This window comes from Cyprinodon tularosa, unplaced genomic scaffold (assembly GCF_016077235.1).
Source record: "Cyprinodon tularosa strain WSP-4 unplaced genomic scaffold, ASM1607723v1 ctg286, whole genome shotgun sequence".
NCBI lineage: Eukaryota > Metazoa > Chordata > Actinopteri > Cyprinodontiformes > Cyprinodontidae > Cyprinodon > Cyprinodon tularosa.
This window is the reverse complement of record NW_024038992.1, coordinates 1323590-1344088: the sequence shown is the minus strand read 5'-3', so window position 1 is coordinate 1344088 and position 20499 is coordinate 1323590. Positions and strand designations below refer to the sequence as shown.

At 40.4% G+C, this 20499-nt stretch overlaps 1 protein-coding gene across 2 annotated transcripts in view; it reads left to right on the top strand.

Annotated features, from left to right (window-relative positions):
• Positions 1–19476, top strand: part of atp10d (ATPase phospholipid transporting 10D) — a 42813-nt gene extending 23337 nt beyond the window's left edge. For both annotated transcript variants that reach the window (XM_038290666.1, XM_038290667.1), the window contains 20 exons: positions 276–480; positions 3040–3125; positions 3229–3335; positions 6764–6895; positions 7026–7138; positions 7525–7777; positions 7937–8154; positions 12302–12493; positions 12569–13232; positions 13665–13771; positions 13962–14088; positions 14162–14346; positions 14426–14696; positions 14774–14850; positions 14947–15072; positions 15230–15430; positions 16570–16650; positions 16729–16833; positions 16925–17112; positions 18689–19476. In XM_038290666.1, coding sequence (XP_038146594.1) covers positions 276–480; positions 3040–3125; positions 3229–3335; positions 6764–6895; positions 7026–7138; positions 7525–7777; positions 7937–8154; positions 12302–12493; positions 12569–13232; positions 13665–13771; positions 13962–14088; positions 14162–14346; positions 14426–14696; positions 14774–14850; positions 14947–15072; positions 15230–15430; positions 16570–16650; positions 16729–16833; positions 16925–17112; positions 18689–18884 — 3634 coding nt within the window. In that variant the 3' untranslated portion in view covers positions 18885–19476. The remainder of the gene's footprint in view (positions 1–275; positions 481–3039; positions 3126–3228; positions 3336–6763; positions 6896–7025; positions 7139–7524; positions 7778–7936; positions 8155–12301; positions 12494–12568; positions 13233–13664; positions 13772–13961; positions 14089–14161; positions 14347–14425; positions 14697–14773; positions 14851–14946; positions 15073–15229; positions 15431–16569; positions 16651–16728; positions 16834–16924; positions 17113–18688) is intronic.
• The last annotated feature ends 1023 nt before the right edge of the window (positions 19477–20499 follow it).

Genomic DNA, 20499 nt, shown 5'->3' with positions numbered 1-20499 from the left:
TTTAGGCAGCAAATGTCTGCAAACTCTAATCAAGTGATCCAACATCGGAAAGAAGAGGCGGACAAAATGGCTCCTCTTTGATGTGAGAGACTAATAACAGCAAATTACTTTAGATTCTTAGGAGGTTTTGTCACAGCTGCACGATGTCTTATTCATCTAAGTTTTTTTTTTCTTTTTTCTTTTTTTACCTTTTGGAGATGAAAGCAGTTTTTTTGTCTTGTTGTTAAATAAACTGACATTTTTTTCTCTTCAATGTTTTCTTCCTCTCACCACAGCAAGCAGAATTCCTACGTGGACCGCTGCTGGAAGGATGTACGAGTCGGAGAATTTGTACGTTTGTCCTGTAATGAAATCATCCCTGCTGACCTGCTGCTGCTGTACTCCTCTGACCCCCGTGGGGTCTGTTACATTGAAACTGCAAACCTGGATGGAGAGACCAACCTGAAGTTGAGGAAGGTTGTGTCAGACCTTTCTCTACAGGTAATATTCCCTTTTGATTGACTTTACAGGAACTTTAGCTGGTTGTTGTTTGCAGGTTTGTATTCATATTCCTAAAACTGTTGAAGGGAAATCTGTTCCTTAAAGGTGCTGTAGAGGATTTTTTAAAAGATTCTCCACTTAAAAAAAAAATGCACATGCAAGAGCATGAACGAGTACATTTCTCGTCTTGCACACCCTGTTTAAAATGTGCTGTTCCCATAGCTCATACAAGCTCACTGTGTCCACATACAGCGGGGGCTATATAGTGGACTTTATAGCAAACTCAGTTAACTGCACGTTCAGACAGATGATCAGTGGTTTTTGCTCCCTGTTGGTCAAGTAACTCCTCCCCATTGCGCGGTGCCATCTTTGTTATTAGTCACTACTGTCGGGTAGCAACAGCCTATGGCGACAGCGGGCCGCTGTGACAGCAAATCCCATAATGCTTTGGGAGGAGAGCTCTCTGTGCAAAGCATTCTGGGATAGATCTGCCTCGTCTGAGGGCTTTCTTTTCTCTTCTCGTACACTTTGTGGACATGTTTTCTCATATGACTCTCAGCCATTTTCAAACGAACCGTGGCGAGAAAGGTGAGCTTCAATGACTGTCTGAAACCATAGCACACTACTCTTATCCGGCTGAAACTGCGCATGCGCAGGAAAAGATAGCTAACGGGATGAGCAAGTAGGACGGCCTTACGTAAACATATCACCAGAATGATTGACAATTTGGAGGACCACTCATTTAGATGATCCACCTGGAAATAAAAGATCGTCCTCTTTACCTTTAAGAAAATTTATCTGGGAAGGAAATCCTTTTGGCTGTTTATAAGTGGTAGGAATGACGAGATAATAGTCGTTCTTTTTTATTTTTCATTTGCTGAGGGAACCTAAAGATATACACCTCTGACATCACAGTAATCAAAGTCTGAAGAGGATGCAACATTCTTAATTTCGGTCCAGATTGAGTTTCCTTTCCAGTACACACAACTGCTTATGAAAACTGAAAATGAATGAAGAGTCCTTGAGGAGAAGAGTAGAAAAGAATAGAAATTATATTGACCCACAGCAGGGAAATTCAGGTGTGTCAGTGGCCTCAACCCACCAAAAAGAAAAAACTCCGTTGTCATTAAAAAATGCATACTCAGATCAATTTCAATGTGCAAATCAAGAAAAATGCATGAATCTAAAACAGAAAAGTCACCAAAGTCATTAGACAAAAAAAGAAAAATGGAAAACAACAAAAGGCCCCAAAAAATCCCTTAGATGTCACATGTCCAATTATGTAACAGCTTCATACATGAGGTAGGACAACAGTGATTTTTGCTTTTGGTTCTGTCCTTTTTACCCCTACTGTCTGAAATGTGAACAATTTTTTTTTAAGGAAGTGATCGCTCATGATAAACAACTGAGTTTAATGAAAACATTCTGACAATTTAAACCAGGTCACTGATTTCCTCGAAGTGTCCTGCATTCACAGCTGAACTTTGTCACATTTCATCACATTATTACAGAAACTTGAACATCTTTAATTGTAATAAAGAGCAAACAGGTTGCATGATTTAAAGATTGCAGTTATATTTAGCCTTCCCTCCTGAGTCATTACTCTATCAGTGTCCAGCATTTTCAGCCAACCTTCTTATTTTAGTTCTGAGGTCCAGAGTCAGTCAGATCAAGGTCTGTGCTTTGACTCTGAAGCTCTGTGTTCTCTAATGTTCTTCAGTCCCGCTGATGCCAAAACAAATCATCTGGATATGGATCTAGATCATTTACAAAACTAAACAACTATAGTAACCTCCAGATGGATTACTTGTTCCTTCTAATCAACCTCTTTCTTTCGGGGCGGGGGTTTATTGCTAGCTAAAACAACAGTTTAACGTTTCCGTGACCCATATGTGCTCAGTTTATTAACAGTCAACACAGCCTACTGGATTAGGCTGCTTGCTACACAAACTGTCCAATTTTTTTCTACATCAGTGTTGGATTTAAAACAGCAAAACAAAACCGAAAATAAAAATGAGGATCAAAAAACATAATAATTTAGTTCTTTCATTATTCAATATACATCATTACATTTATTATTTGGTATAAGTTTATCATTTTGAGTTACTAAGAGAACATTTGGATGATATTCCAGTTTATTAAGATGCACCTATATGTTAAATCTGAAACTGTAGCTTTTTTTTTTAATGAGAGACTTTGGTTTGATCCATCTGAGATTTAAGAGAAAATAAAAGATGGTACCAGAGAAGGATAAAGCTGTGTTTATCTGAAGGTTACATCTATGTTTACTAACCATAATGATGTTAAAGTGGCTCATCTGTAGACACAGACATGCTTTGTAACAGCCACCTAGTGGCTGTTCATGATATTTTAAAACTCATTCCTTCAAATTGAAATATTACTTTACTAATTCTGCCTATAAACCACAATTTTTATAAGGAACTCTTTTAGTTCTTACATTTCACACTGAAACCGTTTTTTCATTTGACGTGCATTTCATGTAATGCAGCTGTGATTCAGATGTGAACTCTGATGGCCTTTGATGCGTTCATCTTCCAGGGTGCAGACTTCACTCCGGAGAACTTCACCAGTCGCATCGAGTGTGAGAACCCCAACAATGACCTGAGCAGGTTCAAAGGTTACATGTGAGTTGGATATGTTTGTATTCTGTAGATATTGGATGCCTTAGGCAGACACTGTAAAGAGTATCATCGTGGATATGTATGTAATTTTTATTTTGCATCACAGCGAGCACTCTGGGGAGGGTCGGGTCGGCCTCAACAGCAGCAACCTTCTCCTGAGGAGCTGCACCATCCGCAACACAGAGACTGTGGTCGGCATTGTGGTTTATGCTGGTGAGGCCTCATCACTAAAAGCAGAGCTGCACTTTGCCGAACGATAAAAAAAAACCTATTAAATGCGTCCACATTTTATCAGATTGTAGTCATAAACTTCATTGTATCTTAGTAAGAGATTTGGTGATGCACAAGTAATGTACGCCAACACAGAAAATGTAGTCCATAATAGTGATTTCATGCTTTTTAACGTTTTTACAGATCTAAAAACTGTAGCAGACATTTTTGTTTAATCCCTTTTGTTTTAATAATTATAGTAATAATGATATTTGAACTTTATTCATCTCACACTGGAGAAATTCACTTCTGCATTTAATCCATCGCGCTGGGAGAGTTTGTGGCAGATACTTTTGATTTATGCCCAATATTGAAGTGTGGTCTGCACTATGTTATTCCACACCAGAGGGACAATCATGAACTAGCTGTGGGTCTAGAAACGGCTGAGGTGGTGAAGAAGTTTGGGCAAGTTTGTGCGACGAAGGAGGGACATGAGGGTGAAAAATAGCGGGGATCCAGGTGGAATAAGGCTCCCAACGTTCTTACACACCACGTTCTTCTAGCTTGTCCATTTTCACGATTGGTTTTCCATAATGGCGGTGGACAGGCGCGACAGAGTGTCTGCTGCAGGGGCGGAGGCACTTTTGCATTCACTGCAACACACACACAGACGACCTGGTTTCTGAGTATAAATCAGCATTAAGGGATCAAATCGCGTACTTGCAACCTTCTCAGAGCGCAAGCGCACTGCTCTAACCACTAGCCCATCACCTTCCCATGTAGCAAAAGTTGAATTTCGGTCTCATCTGACCAAAGAAACTTCTTTAAATTAATCTATAGCTGTCACTCAATGATCTTGTCACTCTTTTATTAAGGCCAGATTCCTGGATTACATGTATTGAGGTTGTCCTACATGAAAATCCGATACCATATCACTCCCTGATTAACTGGGTTCCTTGTTCTCAGTGTTGAAAGTTTGTTTGCTTTTTATTTTGCTATATATTTTCAAATGAGTAAAAGGGGCTGAATACAAATACATCCAAACCTTTACAGCTTTTTATATGGGCGAAAAATTTCTATTAGGCTCTATTTTTTGTCAATCTGTCACAATAATCCTAGTACGCTGCCTATAAGTGGTTATAAAATGGTATAATATGCAGGGAATGTTATGTATATGCCAATAGGTTCCCTGGGAAGAGGCATGCGGGTAAAACTTATTTTCTGTCCTGCCATCACAGACATAAACATGAAGGCTTTGCTAAAGTCTGTTAGGAATGTAGCTGGAACCCTGTGCTTTTATTGGACATAACCAACGTGAAGCTTTTAAACATCAAATATGTAATAAAGCAACAGTTAAGTGTAGTGGAGGACCTGTTATCCTGTAGATTTGTTACTCTTTCTAAAACTGAACCTTGTTAGATAAAATGCCGTATTTACTATTAAACTACATTGTGTTTTGGTGACTTTAAAAATAAAACAGGGTCAACGGTTCTTCCAGTAGGGCTATGATTAAAAATGTATTTCCTGTAAGTCAATACATGAATGGTTCATCAAACATGTACAATAAACTTTCATTTCCATTTCAGACAGCATTCTATAGAAAAGCTTTAGTTTGATATTGCATTGTATAATTTTAGTTGTATTTATCTTCTTCTTTTTTTATAGGGCCATATATGTTCTATTTGTGTTTGTGACTTACTTTCCACAGACATCAATCTTAATACATATTGTATTCAGCATCTGACATTTTAATTACATGCTCACTGGTAGGTTGTAGGTTGTAAAACCACGCCTGCTCTGTGGACTGTGTTGTTTTATTCTAAGTGTAAACTATGCTGGTGGAAGCACTACCAGTATCAGATTCAGTTCTGCTGTTGATATACTACTCACTATGACTATAGAGGTTAAACCAAAGCCAGAGCAGCAGCTGTGAATGCAGTGTACACTCTAAACATGGCAGGGGTCACTCAGGGTTGTCATTCACTCTGCGGGCATCAAATGTCTGTTTTGTTTACCCATTCAACCCCTTCCATTCCAATTTAATTCGTTTTCTATAAGCCTGAACGCAGAAAGTCGTGTTGCTCAGATTTTCTGCCCCAAGTTATTGCTTTATAAATGACTATAAACTGATTTTTTGTCATTTTCTCCACTGTTACCTCAGCTCACCTGGAGATTCCTTTCTGCATAGTTCTTTAAGGTACCACTGCAGTGTTTCAGCCAGGTTAAGGTCTGGATTTTAACAATACAATGTACTGATTACGGGAACTGTGACCATTGGTTGATGACCCACTTTTGGCTAAGACTCAGTTGGAAGACAAGTGGCCTTAGAAATGCTTTAGGTTGACATTGTTACAAAGAGAGCACGGTTAACTCAATCACTGCAGGGTACCTAAGTCCTTTTGATGTTTGTCAGTAGGGGTGTGGGGGAAAAAATCGTTTTGGCGATATATCGTGATTTTCGGCTGCCTTGATACAATATCGATCTTTCTTTTTTAAAACAAAATATTTTTACCCAAAACTGAGGGGAAGTGGGCTACCTCAGCACCGCCACTTTGTCAGATGACACTGTGGAGCCCTTTTGCTTAGCGGAGCTGCACCATACCTGTAGTAGAGGCATTCACAGTGGAAGATGTGGACTGACTCAGACCCCAAACAACATGGATACCATCCATCGCGAGGGGTGCTGGTGCCATTCTCCAGCTGTCAATGGGCGAGAAGCGGGGTACACCCTGGACAGGCCGCCAGTCCATCGCAGGGCAACACAGAGACAAAAAACCACTCACGCACACACTCACACCTAAGGAGAATTTTAGAGAAGCCAATTAACATAATAGTCATGTTTTTGGTCTGTGGAAGGAAGCCAGAGTACCCAGAGAGAACTCACGCATGCTCAGGGAGAACATGCAAACTCCATGCAGAAAGACCCCGGGCTGGGAATCTAACCCGGAACCTTCTTGCTGCAAGGCAGCAGTGCTACCCACCGCGACACTGAGTAGCACCACATGGATACCAAAACTTATCATCAATATCTTCTGATGAACATACACAGCACTGGCTTTTTTATGTATACATTAAATTTTGATAGGAAAAAATATTGCAATATATAGTGACATTGCAATATTGTGATAATATGGTATCGTGATCCAAGTACTGCGATACATATCGTATCGCAACACCCATGCCGATACTCACCCCTACTTAACAGCTAGTATCAAATGTATCGTGTATCTCTAAGCTTGGTGATGTGCATTATCAAACATTTCTACTTTGGTCTCATAGTCCTTTAGTTCAATCCAGTGCAGCTAAGTTTTTTTTTTTTTTTTTTCATTTTGAGTTCTCAATAGGTATATTGAGAAAATAATCTTGCATTTCTGCTGAACCCTCAGTATTGCAGAAAACCAAGTGTTCTGTTTTCCCTTTGCATGACTCAGGTCATGAGACCAAGGCTATGATGAACAACAGCGGACCGAGGTACAAGCGCAGCCAGCTGGAGAAGCGTCTGAACACAGACGTCCTGTGGTGCGTGGTCCTCCTCATTGTCATGTGTCTGGCATCAGCTGTAGGTGCGTAGCGACACACACTCAAATAAAACCATGAAATAAAGCAGAAAGTGTTTAGATTTTATTCGTTTCTGCTGCTATTTAGGAATTTAACTTTGAATTTTTATAAGCTGTGATGTTTTTGCATTTTCAGGTCATGGTTTCTGGCTGAAAAGCTTTAAAGACTCAGTCTTTCAGGTCGCTGGAGAAACCTCCCCAGCTCTCGCTGGGTTCTACGTGTTTTGGACTATGATCATCGTACTCCAGGTGTGTCCTAAGGCGTCTGTTCTTACAATAGTGATTGACCCCTTTCAGGATGAAAATTATACAACTTTAAACATTTTAAAAGTCTTTAAATACCTGTAATTTCTTTTTTTGATCAAACAATTTAACAAAAATATTTTGCACCCATAAATGAATTAAATACCTTGCTTTTTTAAGTATTTAGAGAACAAAATTCTATCAGGAAAGTACAGTTTAATGCTACAGCACAGTTTTAAAGAGATCTTGAACGGAAAGATGGTCCTGTTTGGTTTCTCCTTAAAGAAATAATATGTTTATTAGAGACTAAAATTTGCTCACTTGGGACCATGTTAGGAAAATGTATGATTTTTCTCTCATGTTCATCCTGGGTTTTTTTTTTTTTCCAACAGGTGCTGATCCCAATTTCCCTGTACGTGTCCATTGAGATTGTGAAGCTTGGTCAGATCTACTTCATCCACAACGACTTGGACTTTTACAATGAGGAGCTGGACTCCAGGATCCAGTGCCGGGCCCTCAACATCACAGAGGATCTGGGTCAGATCCAGTATGTGTTCTCGGACAAGACGGGAACGCTGACTGAAAACAAGATGGTGTTCCGTCGCTGCAGTATTTACGGGGTGGAATACCCTCATTTGGAAAACGGTGAGATGCTGGAATAAATTTCCTCGCCATCTGATGGTGTGGGATTGTCGCTGCTGTGAGGAATTTGAGATTTAATGATTCAAGTTTTTTACACTGTTGGGTTTTTTTCCTACTGTTTATCAGTATTCTGACAAGTTCAACCTCAATATTATTCTTTAGCGCGAAGGCTGGAGGTGTACGAGGCGGAGCAGAACGAAGGAGCTGGGCGCACGACGACTCTGAAGTCTGCCTGCAGTAGGAAATCTCTGAGCTGTCGTTCCTTGAGCTGCAACCGCAGCTCGGTGTCTCTGCATACCCTCACCGCAGAGTCATCTGAGGAGGAGGACCAGCTGTCCAATCATGCCGCAGCGAGGACCGGAGCCTTCTGCAGCCGCATGGTCAGACTCATTTTTTTTGGTGTTTTCCAGCTCAGGAGGCAAGATTTTAACTCTCTGTTGCTGTCTTGTTCTGATTTGACAAGGAGATCCTGTAAATATTACAGCCCAATGCTTATTTATTGTTTATATGTTATTTATGGCTTAGAAAAATAAATGGGATTATGATAAAATTATGCATAATAGGGACATTTTTTTTATTTTTGCATGAAACTTTATGTAACTACTGTTCACTGAAGGAGAGGAAAAAAGTACAAAATGTGTACACCTCCAAAAAAGGCCCATAAAGTGGCTACCCTCCGGATGCAGTGAGCTCTTATAGCATGAGGCATTGGGAGAGAAATGGCCTCTATAATACTACAAGAAAGTCTCTTTCTAGACCTAGGGTCAGCAACCTGCGGCTCTTTAGCGCCCCCTTGCGGCTCACTGGAGCTTTTTGTAAATGAATGAACATAGAAAAATATGTTTTTTTGTTTTAATAAAGTATAGGAGGACAAACAAACATTATTTGTTTTCCAGTGCTGTAAAAACATGTATACTACATAGATTTAAAGAAATTTAAACATTCCTATCAAAGATTTGCGTCATAGACTGCATCGCACGTTTCACCGTGGCACGATGCCAGGCAGGTGGCTGTTGTAAACAAAGCGGTGGGTGCACTGCAATTAGCTTTTACTGGCTTTTTTTTTTTTTTTTACACAGCCTGCTAACCTTATCAACAGGCTGCTGTTGCAGGCTGAGTTTTATTACACTGTTAAAAAGGGAAAAAAGAGGGTTGTACCACATTATAACTGTGGTTTAAAGAAGACTGCATTTTATTTCCACATGGTTTGAAATCCCAGGAGTCCTATTATGCAGATTCTTTTTTTTGTTTTTGTTTTTTAAACCCTCAAAATAAAAATAAAACAAAAAAATCTGATTTCTTTATTGTACAGTGGTTCTATAATTCCATCAATACAAGAAAACATAATACATTAATACTGTAATGGAAGTTAAACTTAAAGCACCAAATATCGTACAGCACATGGTGTGACATTTTCTCCAGGATGCACTGCAGAGAAAATAAACATTTAATTATGAATGCTTATGTATTTAAGCCTAATTAGGCATTTTGATGGTAGGCCAATATACACGTATAGCCTTCAGGAGGCTTATATAAGACTTTTTTAAATTTTGCGGCTTCAGGCAGATCTGTTTTTTGGTCATATATGGCTCTTTCAACATTTTGGGTTGCCAACACCTGGTGTAGACGGAACTCTCTGCTTTGATGGGTTGGCAATGCACACAAACAGCTGATCCTCACTTAGATTCAGCCGCCCAGGGACACAAGTAGCCCGGATAGAGTGTATGTTGCACCACTGCAAATGAATCAAAGCCTTAGAAGAGGCAGAGACATTTGTGCATCATCAGGAGACCCAAGAGGCACTACTGCGATCATAGATACTGTGGTAACCCCATTGAAGATCAATGTTTGCTTCACAGTTTAAACTAAACAAGGCAGCGGTAAGCTGCTTTTTCTATTTTATCTATCTAAGAGCGGGCTGTCCTAGCAGAGAGGTGCTGCCCCCTCTTGAAACTCAAGAGGTATAGACTTAATTGTAATGTCTTTTGATACTAACTTTTTTTCCACACAGATGGTTATTGGAACATTTTAAACATTCATACAAAGATTTTGAAAAACTGTGCCCTGAGAAAAATTTGAAGTGTCCAGACTTATGGAATATGATGTTAGAGGAGAGATTACAATATACTGTGTTCCTCTGGGGACTGGGATCCCGAACATCAATGACGCACCTTAGTAGACATATCTCCCTGCTCTTGAACCTTCAGTAATCCCCAGGCATAGGGGATACACTTTGTGCTCGTTCTAAAAGCCTGAAGCTGCAGCCCTGAGGACAGGGACGAACAGAAGACTTCTATCGCTTCACTTGGGATTGCTTTGTGCTCACTTCCAACCACAAAGCCTAATTGGAATGTTTTGAAATGAGCATGTAGCAGATAAACACACATACCAGCAAGCAGCAGTGGAAAATACCAACAAAAGTGGTTGAACTTGACTTCCAAGCAGCCTTTTGAAAAAAAAAACAAAAAAAAACACAAAGCCAACCACCAGCAGCAACTAGCCTGACTAGCAGAGGGTTTGTTTGTGGAGTAAAGAGCATAAGAACTAAATAATATCAGTGACAACAGACAGATATAGTGTGGGCCGTGCCTGTTAGTTGTCCTAATCACGTTATTCGCCTAGAAGGTTTCAATAGAAGTGGCTTCAGCCAGGAAATGGAGGCTGTGATGCCCCGTACTCATGTGTTATACTGTGTGAATGGGCTAAAAGGGAACTCTCAAAAGTAACGTCTTTTGGCATTTATACAAAAACCAAACTGATTTGTTTTTGTCTTTTCTTTTTTGCTGTAGAACTTAACCATAAAGCAAAGCTCTTTTTCAACATAACAGTGATCTGATAACAAAGGTATAATTTCAACAAATGAGTGCAAATCAGTGAGAACAGATTCCAATCATTGCGTAGCTATGTTCCAACATTCATGGCGCTCATTTCAGTTTGTAAGGAAATTGTGAACAACAATCAAATTTGATGCTAGTTTCTGGTGTTTAAATTAATTATTACATTCATAGACGATTATTCGTTATTATTGCATAAATCGAAAAATAATTCAAGGCTCCCAGGGCAAGTATTGAATCTGATTTTACTTTTTTTTTTTTCTTTTTTTTTTTTTGACTATTTATAATTAGGAAGGCCATGGCGTGTCCAATCCATTTTCTATCATGTTTAGAAGGGATTTATCATACAGTGCTCCCAAGAGAAAGCAAAACATCTCTCCATAGAGTATAAAGGGGATACAATAGTGCACAGTGACTGAACGCTCAGAAAAGAGACAGTTCATTTTAAACAAGACACAAAACCCTTGACTGCCTAAATTGGTACTCTGATTTCTGTTATTTTACACAATCGTTCTTTGGATTGGTAATTTTGATTGACATTTTTCTGCAGAATTGTAAGCTCAGAGTGTGATGATGTCACATGGCAGAGAGGTTGTAAGGATGTTAAAAATTTTGTCAAATCTACACAAGGTGCACGTGTCCAAACTGTAATTTACTCCCATTATTTTTCAGCTGTAAATTATAGTCTTCAAACTGGATTTTAACTCCCTCCTTTATCTATCATATTATGACTACTTCCATAGAAACGTTAAACTGAAAATTAAAGAATGTGACTAACTATCCTGATTTTTATGATTTCTGGTCTTAAAAATGTAAACTTTCAAAGTAAAGCTTCTAAAACAATTGAAATAGGTTCCGTAACTTAAGGTTGCTGTATGTTTGAGGTATGATACCGAGACCTCTTAACATGTTTCTAAAGACCTTTTCTAGTTAATGTTTAGATTTTGAAACACCTAGACGATGCAGCTTGAACACATCTTCAGTGAAGGACCCAGGGTCATAGGGTGTTTCAGGTCTTTGATCTTCAGACACCGTCGCCTGGGTGACTCAACCAGGGTTGATCAGGCCCCAGTTTTGTTTCAAGCAGCACGCTATTCCATGCGTCTCCCCTCTTGGTTTTTCAGTGGCCTCACTGATGTTTCTGGTGGCTCTTCTCTAAAGCAACACCTAATGCCAAGGAGCCCGAAAGCCCGAGCACAGTTTGACTTAGGAAGCCCCTGCAGCCAGGCTTCGATTAGCTCACTATGGGTCCTCTGCATGCCTCAATCAGCTCAAGATATTTAGCGTTCTTCTTTTTGTCAGCCTCCTACATCCTGTCCTCCCAGGGGACTGTAAGGTCCAATAGCACAACTTGCTTTGTCAGGTCAGATGTTAAGACTAGATCTGGTGTCAGTGACATCCTTGCAATATGCTCTGGGTACTTAAACTGCCTCCCGAGGTCCACATGCAACTGTCATGGCTAGCAGTCCAGTTGTGAAATGCTACCATTTAGCATTAACTGTGTAAAAACATCTGTAATACTTTTTTTTTGGTTTAAGTAGAAGTTGAGGCCCCTTTATGAATTTCCTAGACATTATTAGTAGAGAAAAACAATGTGTAAAATATTTTGTTTAAAGATTGGTGAGTGTATGACAATAAAGAGATTATTCTGGACCCATATTGCTGACTTAACTCCTGTTGGGTTTTTCTTCAGGCCCAGGATGTTGTACCAGACCCTGAGCTGGTGAGGAAACTGAGCAAGCTTTGCTCCTCCAATCTGCATTTAAGAGACAGTGCCTCTGATAACATATCCAGCCTGGAGCTGACCTACATTACTGACTTCTTCCTGGCTCTGGCCATTTGTAACAGCGTGGTGGTGTCTTCGCCCAGCCAGCCCCGCCACATGGTGAGAAGGAACTACCTCTGTTAGGCCCTGGTTTAACGATTTGGATCACTTAAAATGTTCTGGTTTACCCTGCAGGTAACTGAATCCCAAGCACCTGTGAGGTCTCTGGAGGAGATTAAGCTGTTGTTCCAGCGCCTGAACTTCTATTCATTCTCCCCTCCCCAAATCAAAGGAAGTCCTCGCAGTTTCACAAGCAAGCTGTTCACTCGTGGAAAAACTGGCTCCTTTGCCTTCAACACCCCACCCAGCAACGGCGCAGACAGCTCAGACCAGGATCTTAAGAACAGCCAGGAAAGCTGCAAACTAAAGAGTGTGGAGAACCCCACTGACCGAGGGGATTCTACTGCCACAGGGAGTGAGGAGGATCTGGAGAACTTCAGTAAGGCAAAGGGAGGCGGTGACGGGGATGCACGGAATGTGGAAGAGCTGTGCAGAGATATGGAACCAGAAGAGAACGGTGACGATGAGCTGCTGTATGAGGCAGAGAGTCCTGACGAGGCGGCTCTGGTCTACGCTGCCCGGGCGTATCACTGCACCCTAAAAGGCCGCTCGGCTGAGAGCCTGCTGGTAGACCTGCCAGGAATCGGCTCTCTGGCTGTACAGCTGCTTCACATCCTGCCTTTTGACTCCAACAGGAAGAGGATGTCTGTGGTGGTCCGGCATCCTCTAACGGGACAGGTAGTGGTGTACACCAAGGGAGCAGACTCCGTCATCATGGACCTGGCTGAAACACAGAGAGGTAAAGACTCAAGAGAAATTCTGATATGAACCCAATGATTATTAGATCGACTGTAAGATCTGGACAGACATATAAATAAGTTAATTTATTCAAATTATTTATTTAAAAATATATTTTCAAAAAGTAAAACTTTCCATTCTGATGTAAGTTTTTTTGTCTTAGATTTTATTTTCTACTACAGAAATGCTTATGACCATGATATTGTTATGTTATGCTACAGTAATGTCTTTGAAAAGGCCAGGATTTCCACATAGCTATCCTCTTTTTGATAAGAAAACAATTTTGTTTTTGTTTTTTTCATCTGTGAGCCATGATGATGATATTCATACTAATATTAAAACCTTCAAAAATCATTAATTGGTGAATTTCAATATTATTTATTTTTTTCTTTCGGCAAACAAATCTGATCTTTTTGTCACTTTTTGTTTCCAGGTTCAGAACAGGTTCAGGAGTTTTACTGCAAGATCAAGGAAAAAACCCAAAAACATCTGGATATGTACGCTAGAGAAGGCCTCCGTACGCTCTGCATTGCTAAAAAGGTTACCCACTGACCCACTATTATGTTTTTGGTTGTTTAGATGCAACTTTTTACCCCTCCATCATGCTGCCATTTCCTCATATAAAAAAAAGGATTTCTCCTTCCATTATTCCAAATAATTGGAATATTGGGATATTTGTAATATTGGGATCGACCTATCTTAAACTTCTCCTTCTTATTTGCATGGACAGGTTCTAGAAGAAGAGGAGTATGAAGTTTGGCTTAAGAGGCAGCTGCTTGCAGAGAGCAGCATTGAGAACCAAGAGGAGCTGCTGCTGGACTCTGCTCAAAGGCTGGAGACTGACCTCACTCTCCTGGGTAGGAGACATAACATTCAGACGTCCTCTGCATCCAAGCTGCAAACAGCAACGCTTGATATGTTTGTGTGCAGGCTGCACAGGGATTGTGGACAGGCTACAGGAGGATGTCCCAGAGACGATAGAAGCCCTGCAGGAGGCTGGTGTGAGGGTGTGGGTTCTCACCGGAGACAAACAGGAGACGGCCGTCAACGTAGCCAACGCCTGCAGACTGCTCCGCTCCAACGATCGACTGTTGACCGCCAATTGTGGAAGCAAGGTCAGGCGCTACTGGACTTCTTTGGGCTCTCATTTCAGGCCCCAACATTTCATTAACTGATCTTTTTTTTCCTCCTCAGGATGCATTAGCAGCTCTGCTTGAGGAGCTTTTAATTGAAGTCCAGAATGGCGAGAACGGAGAGGAGCCTTCTTTTGACAGCACCAGCAGCTTCATCCTGGTGATTGATGGCCGGACGCTGGAGTGGGCCCTGCAGGAGGAACTGAAGGAAAGCTTTTTGCAGCTGAGCTGTAAATGTAAAGCAGTCATCTGCTGCCGATCCACGCCACTCCAGAAGAGCAAAGTGGTCCAGCTAATACGGGACAAGATTGGTGTCATGACGCTGGCCGTGGGTAAGGAGGCAGTCAGGGCAATGATACTATCAGACAAGTAGGAGGAAAATGCATCTTAAGACGTTTTTATGTTTAAGGTGATGGAGCAAATGACGTGAGCATGATTCAGGTAGCTGATGTTGGAATCGGGATATCTGGTCAGGAGGGGATGCAGGTGAGAGAACTCAGCTGCTGCAGCTTTAACAGAAACACAGCCGGATATTTTAACCGGGGATTGAAATGTTTTCTGTCACTTTGCTTCTCTCTGCAGGCTGTGATGTCCAGTGACTTCGCCATCTCAAGATTCAAACACCTCAAAAAGTTGCTGCTGGTTCATGGCCACTGGTGCTACAACCGCCTTGCAAACATGATCCTCTACTTCATCTACAAGAACGTGGTAAGAACTGTTTCACTTCGGCTTACTCTTTTAGGTTTTAAAATGATTCATCATTTGATCTCTTTCTACTCAACTGTTGGTGCCTTGGTGAACTCTAGATCATCCTCTGGAAGAGATGTTGATTTGAGACCAAACTCTGTCTTTTTTTTTCATGCAGATGTATGTGAATCTGCTGTTCTGGTATCAGTTCTTCTGCGGCTTCTCTGGGGCCGTCATGATCAACTCCTGGGTGCTAATCCTCTTTAATCTAGTCTTCACGTCAGTTCCTCCTATCATCTACGGCGTCCTCGACCAAGACATGCCAGCAGACACCCTGATGAAGCTTCCTGAGCTCTATGGAGCGGCACAGACCGCCAAGGTAATCCCCTGAGGTCTGGGAGGGGGATCTATCATTTTAAGACCTGTGGTCACAGCATATTTTATTTTATTTTGTTTTTTCAAACCATTAAAAAAACTGACACTCTCATAAAAAATGTTTTACTGTAGGTATAAATATCACTCGAACCTCTAATTTCTTGTCCGTGTTCTTTTGCCCATCTTAATCTTTTTCTTTTATTGGCTACTCTGCCCTGAAGCCCAGAATCCTGCAGCTGCCTCTTCACTCTAGATGTTGACACTTGTGTTTTGCGGGTACTATTTAATGAAGATGCCAGTTGGGGACCTGTGAGGCGTCTGTTTCTCAAACTAGAGACTCTAATGTACTTATCCTCTTGCTCAGTTGTGCAACGCGGCCTCCCACTTCTTTTTCTACTCTGGTTAGAGCCTGTTTTTAGCTGTCCTCTGAAGGGAGTAGTACACACCGTTGTAGGAAATCTTCAATTTCTTAGCAATTTTTCGCATGGAATAGCCTTCATTTCTAAGAACAAGAATAGACTGTCGAGTTTCAGATGAAAGTTATCTTTTTCTGGCCATTTTGAGCGTTTAATTGACTCCACAAATGTGATGCTCCAGAAACTGAATCTGCTCAAAGGAAGGTCAGTTTTGTAGCTTCTGTAACAAGCTAAAATGTTTTCAGATGTGTGAACATGATTGCGCAAGGGTTTTCTAATCATCAATTAGCCTTCTGAGCCAATGAGCAAACACATTTTACCATTAGAATACTGGAGTGATAGTTGCTGAATATCGGCCTTTATACACCTATGTAGATATTGCACCAAAAACCAGACATTTGCAGCTAGAATAGTTATTTACCACATTAGCAATGTATAGAGTGTATTTCTTTAAAATTAAGACTAATTTAAAGTTATCTTCATTGAAAAGTACAGTGCTTTTCCTTAAAAAATAAGGAAATTTCAATGTGACCCCAATCTTTTGAATGGTAGCGTATGTATATATATATATATATATATATATATATACACTGCAGTTTGGGTCCTGACAGGGTTAGCTCTCATTCATCATCTTGTCCCGTTTCCGTTTCCCTCTATTGAATCAAACTGTATCTATTGTTTGTTTTTCATTGGCCACAAACAGAATAACACCTAAACTTTCCTGCAGGTCTATGTTCCAGCCACTTTCTGGATCACCATGCTGGATGCCTTTTACCAAAGCCTTGTTTGTTTCTTCGTGCCTTATTTCGTAAGTTTATTTTAGTAAAACCTTTTATGACTCCAGGTCAGGTTCTCTCTCTTAATATTTTCTGAATGTTTTTCACAGGCGTTGTCCAGGTCAGATGTGGGAGTGCTGTCGTTCGGCTCACCTGTCAACACCTCAGCTCTCCTCATCATCCTGCTACATCAAGTTGTGGAGAGCAACACACTGGTCAGAGCCTCACTGATATAAACCCCTCTTTGCTCTCTTTGGAGGTTTATGCAGGATTATTAATGCAAACTGCCCTATTTGTGCTTTTCAGACATGGATTCATATGCTGGTGTTGGTGCTCAGTGCTGCTTTGTATTTCGCCTTTGCACAGCTCTACAGTGCCTTCTGTGTGGTCTGCAGCCACCCCACCAACCTGTTTGGGGTTGAAAAACTGCAGATGTCCCAGCCTCTCTACTACATCATCTGCATCCTCACTACAGTCGCTGCTTTGTTACCAAGGTATCGCAAACAATCCCACAGAGTTCTATTTGACTCTGAACATCTGCTTAGGAGCTACTGAGCTGCATAATGTTGATCTGCAGGATTGCAGCTATGGGCACGGTTTGCCACATCATTCATTTTATGGGTAAAAGAACAATACCAGATCAAACTGGGCCACCTGGAATTAATAACACCAGTGTATATGCAAAATGAGACTTTAGAATAATTGACAGTCATCTGTTATTGGATGCAAATACTTTTTGGAAAAGTGTTTAATGGCTAAAATGTATAAAACAAATAAAGGTCAGTTAGTACGAGCCATAGATATCTATATTTTCCTAAATCTGACAGCACAGGGGTTTAGATAAAGATTGTCAGCATGGTTTGGGAAGTTTAATCATGCTAATCAGAAATGACTTTTAACGCCTTTCTAGTTTGTTCCCTTTTGCTCACAAATGAATTTGATTGGTGGAGAATTTGCTTTTACCTCCTGACTATGTGCCCTTGTATCTGGGACCAACATATATGAAGTGCTTTAAGGTGGGAGGTCTGCCTCCCATCAATCACACATGCAATTAACTTTAATGTTTGAGCTACAGTTGCTTTAGATCTGGTTTCTTCTTTCTAATTAATCAACTATAAGGACAAAAATGTTTGCTTGTTGCCTAGTATATCTATGTAGTATAATTTTTCTGATAAAGACATGGTCTTTATTTATTAACCCTTTCAGCTGCAGTGATTCCATAAGTAATGTTCTATATAATCCCACGTCCCTTTATAGTATCTTAAATGTTTGTAAGATAAATAGCAATATATCAAGTGTTAAGATGGCTGTGCAGTCAATCTAAGTTCTTCCTTTTTCCCTTAATAGGTAAAAAGGATAGAAAAAAGGCAAAGATTTGCTTTTTTATTCTGTAATCTTTGATATGAGATTAATCTTTCTCCTTTATTTTGCATATCGTAACACAACTTTAACATTTTCAGCCATCAGTCACATAGTTTCTATTTTAAATTCCACACCTCAGCAGACATCTTTTAAAGTCAGAAAAGGGGCGATTTCACAACTTCATAAGAAATCCTCTTTAACTTGGGAATTGAAATCAAACGTGTGGCTAAAACAAACAAACAAGGGTGCTCAAGTCAACATGTTTTATTTTCTTTCATTTTGCTATTTTTACCAGACTAAAGATGTTAAATTTAGGAAACTACACTTTAAAGAATCATTCTTGTTTTACAGCATCTAAGCATCTTGGGTTGTAAAAAAAACAAAAAAAAAAAAACAGCCTGAATGAAGCTTGGCTATTACTTTAGGTCATGGTTGATGGAACATACAAATTTTATATGAGCAGTTTCAATGTGTTACCCTTAAGTTTCCAGTTCGTCATTACAGCTGTTGACTGTTGCATCTGGAAAAAAAGAGAAGACATTTTGACATTTTAAAGTATGGACTAACCCTCAGAAGAAAATGTAAAGAACTGAATCTGTTGATGAGCTGCAGCCAGGATTAAAACACCTGCAGCTGTAGAATTTGGGAATAAGTTGAAAAAAGTGATGCTGTTTGCTGAACCTCTCTATTCTACCCGCTTATCTGCAGGATTTTGTTTCGGGCGCTGTTCAACTCCCTCCACTTCCCTACGTCTCTGAAAACCGCTCATAGAGATGAGGCAGCTGTAGAGCAGTACCGCCGCAGGATGCATCGCTGGAACCTGAAACACACGGCAGCCAGCAGCCTCCCTGTGTGCGCAGATAATCCAGGGCTGGTGCCCAGTGAGGAGGAAGTGATGTCATGACCTTTTCTCAGAGACACAGAAGGTTAAACTCAAATCAGCGACTGATGTCAGGCAACAGGAGATAGAGGAGATATTCGGTGCAATGAAGTGTTAATCTGACAGAACTCTGCAGCTTCCTTCAGCTCAGAGAAGACTGATATTGCCACGCATGACAGCAGCTGTAAGACCAAAACCAACAGCTGAAACCAGCCTCTGGTTTGGGCCATGAGAAAAAAACACAACCCCAAAAACTTTGATGCTGTTTGAATTGTGTTTACGTACTGTACATGCAGCTATGCACTATGAAAATGTTACCATTGTTTACCTGCTCAGCTCGGGAAGGATTCCTCAGCATCTGAATGACTTTCCTTTGAGGCACATTTATTTATTCCTGTACAGGCTTTGGTTTCTATGAGAGCAGATGCTAAAGCTAACCTGGATGGACATGAATCCAGTTTAATGAAGATAGTCTAATTATTTTTGTCTTTTTGATTCAGTCGACTAGTGAGAGTAAAGATCAACATTCCCAAAGACAGAGATGGTCCTGTTCTGGTGTTTTGAAGTGCCTTTTCACTTCTTTATCAAGAAAACAATAAAGCAATAATGAATACAATTGAGTCTCATTTTAATGGTACCTGATCTTGTCACATTGTCACTTATTATACAAGATTGAATGATTTCTTTTTTTTTTTTTTATATCATGTAACTTCATGGACTTTGGTTCCCAGGTTTCATTGATGGGTTAAATCATTCACACATTAATTTGCTTCACTTGCAATAGACAGTAAAGTCTCACCGGGCGATATTCATCTATGAAAACAGCAAAACGCAATTTGAAGCATGCAGATACAAAGGTTTGAAAAAAAGGCAACAGTGAGGTCAACTTTACAACAATGAAACAGTTATTGAAAATTGCATATTCATATTAGAGAAACTTGCAAGTGGGAAGTGTGATTGGAAAATGTCAAATATTTGTATCCGTTAATGAAAAACGTCAACAGACTGCAAAAAGTAAGGAAAGTAAGGGGAAAAAAACGTAATGTGGTGATCAAGACAACTGGTGGTTTATTTTGAGCAGCGAAGGATTATGATGTATCTCTGGAAGGAAGGATTCAATTAATTTTATTTATGTAGCACCAATTCACAACACATGTCATCTCAAGGAAATTTAGAGTTAACCAGATCATCCAGTCAAATTGATTCAAAGTTTTCTAAGGAAAACCAGTTAATTGCATCGACTCATTGACTCGAATGCAATCCTTTACACTAAGTGGAAACTGTGGACGACAATGGAGAGGAAAAACTCCCTTTAAAACCTCCAGCAGAACAAGGCTCAGTGTGAGCGGCCATCTTTGCACAAGTTGTCCAAGGATGGGGGGGTGCTGACCTTTGTCCCTCTTCCTATTACCTCCACTTTCTCCCAAGTCAGGAGTTGTACAGCTTGAGAAACAAAGGAGTTAAGCAGTCTGTTGGTCCTACTGATCAGGCTCCTCTGAGTGGTGAAGACAGTGTGCAGAGACTGGCATTGTCCATAATGTCCAGCAGTTTAAGTGTCCATTTCTCTGCTACCATCCCCAGTGAATCCAGCTTCTTGCCAATCACAGAGCCCGCTCGCCTCACCAGTTTGTCCAGTCTG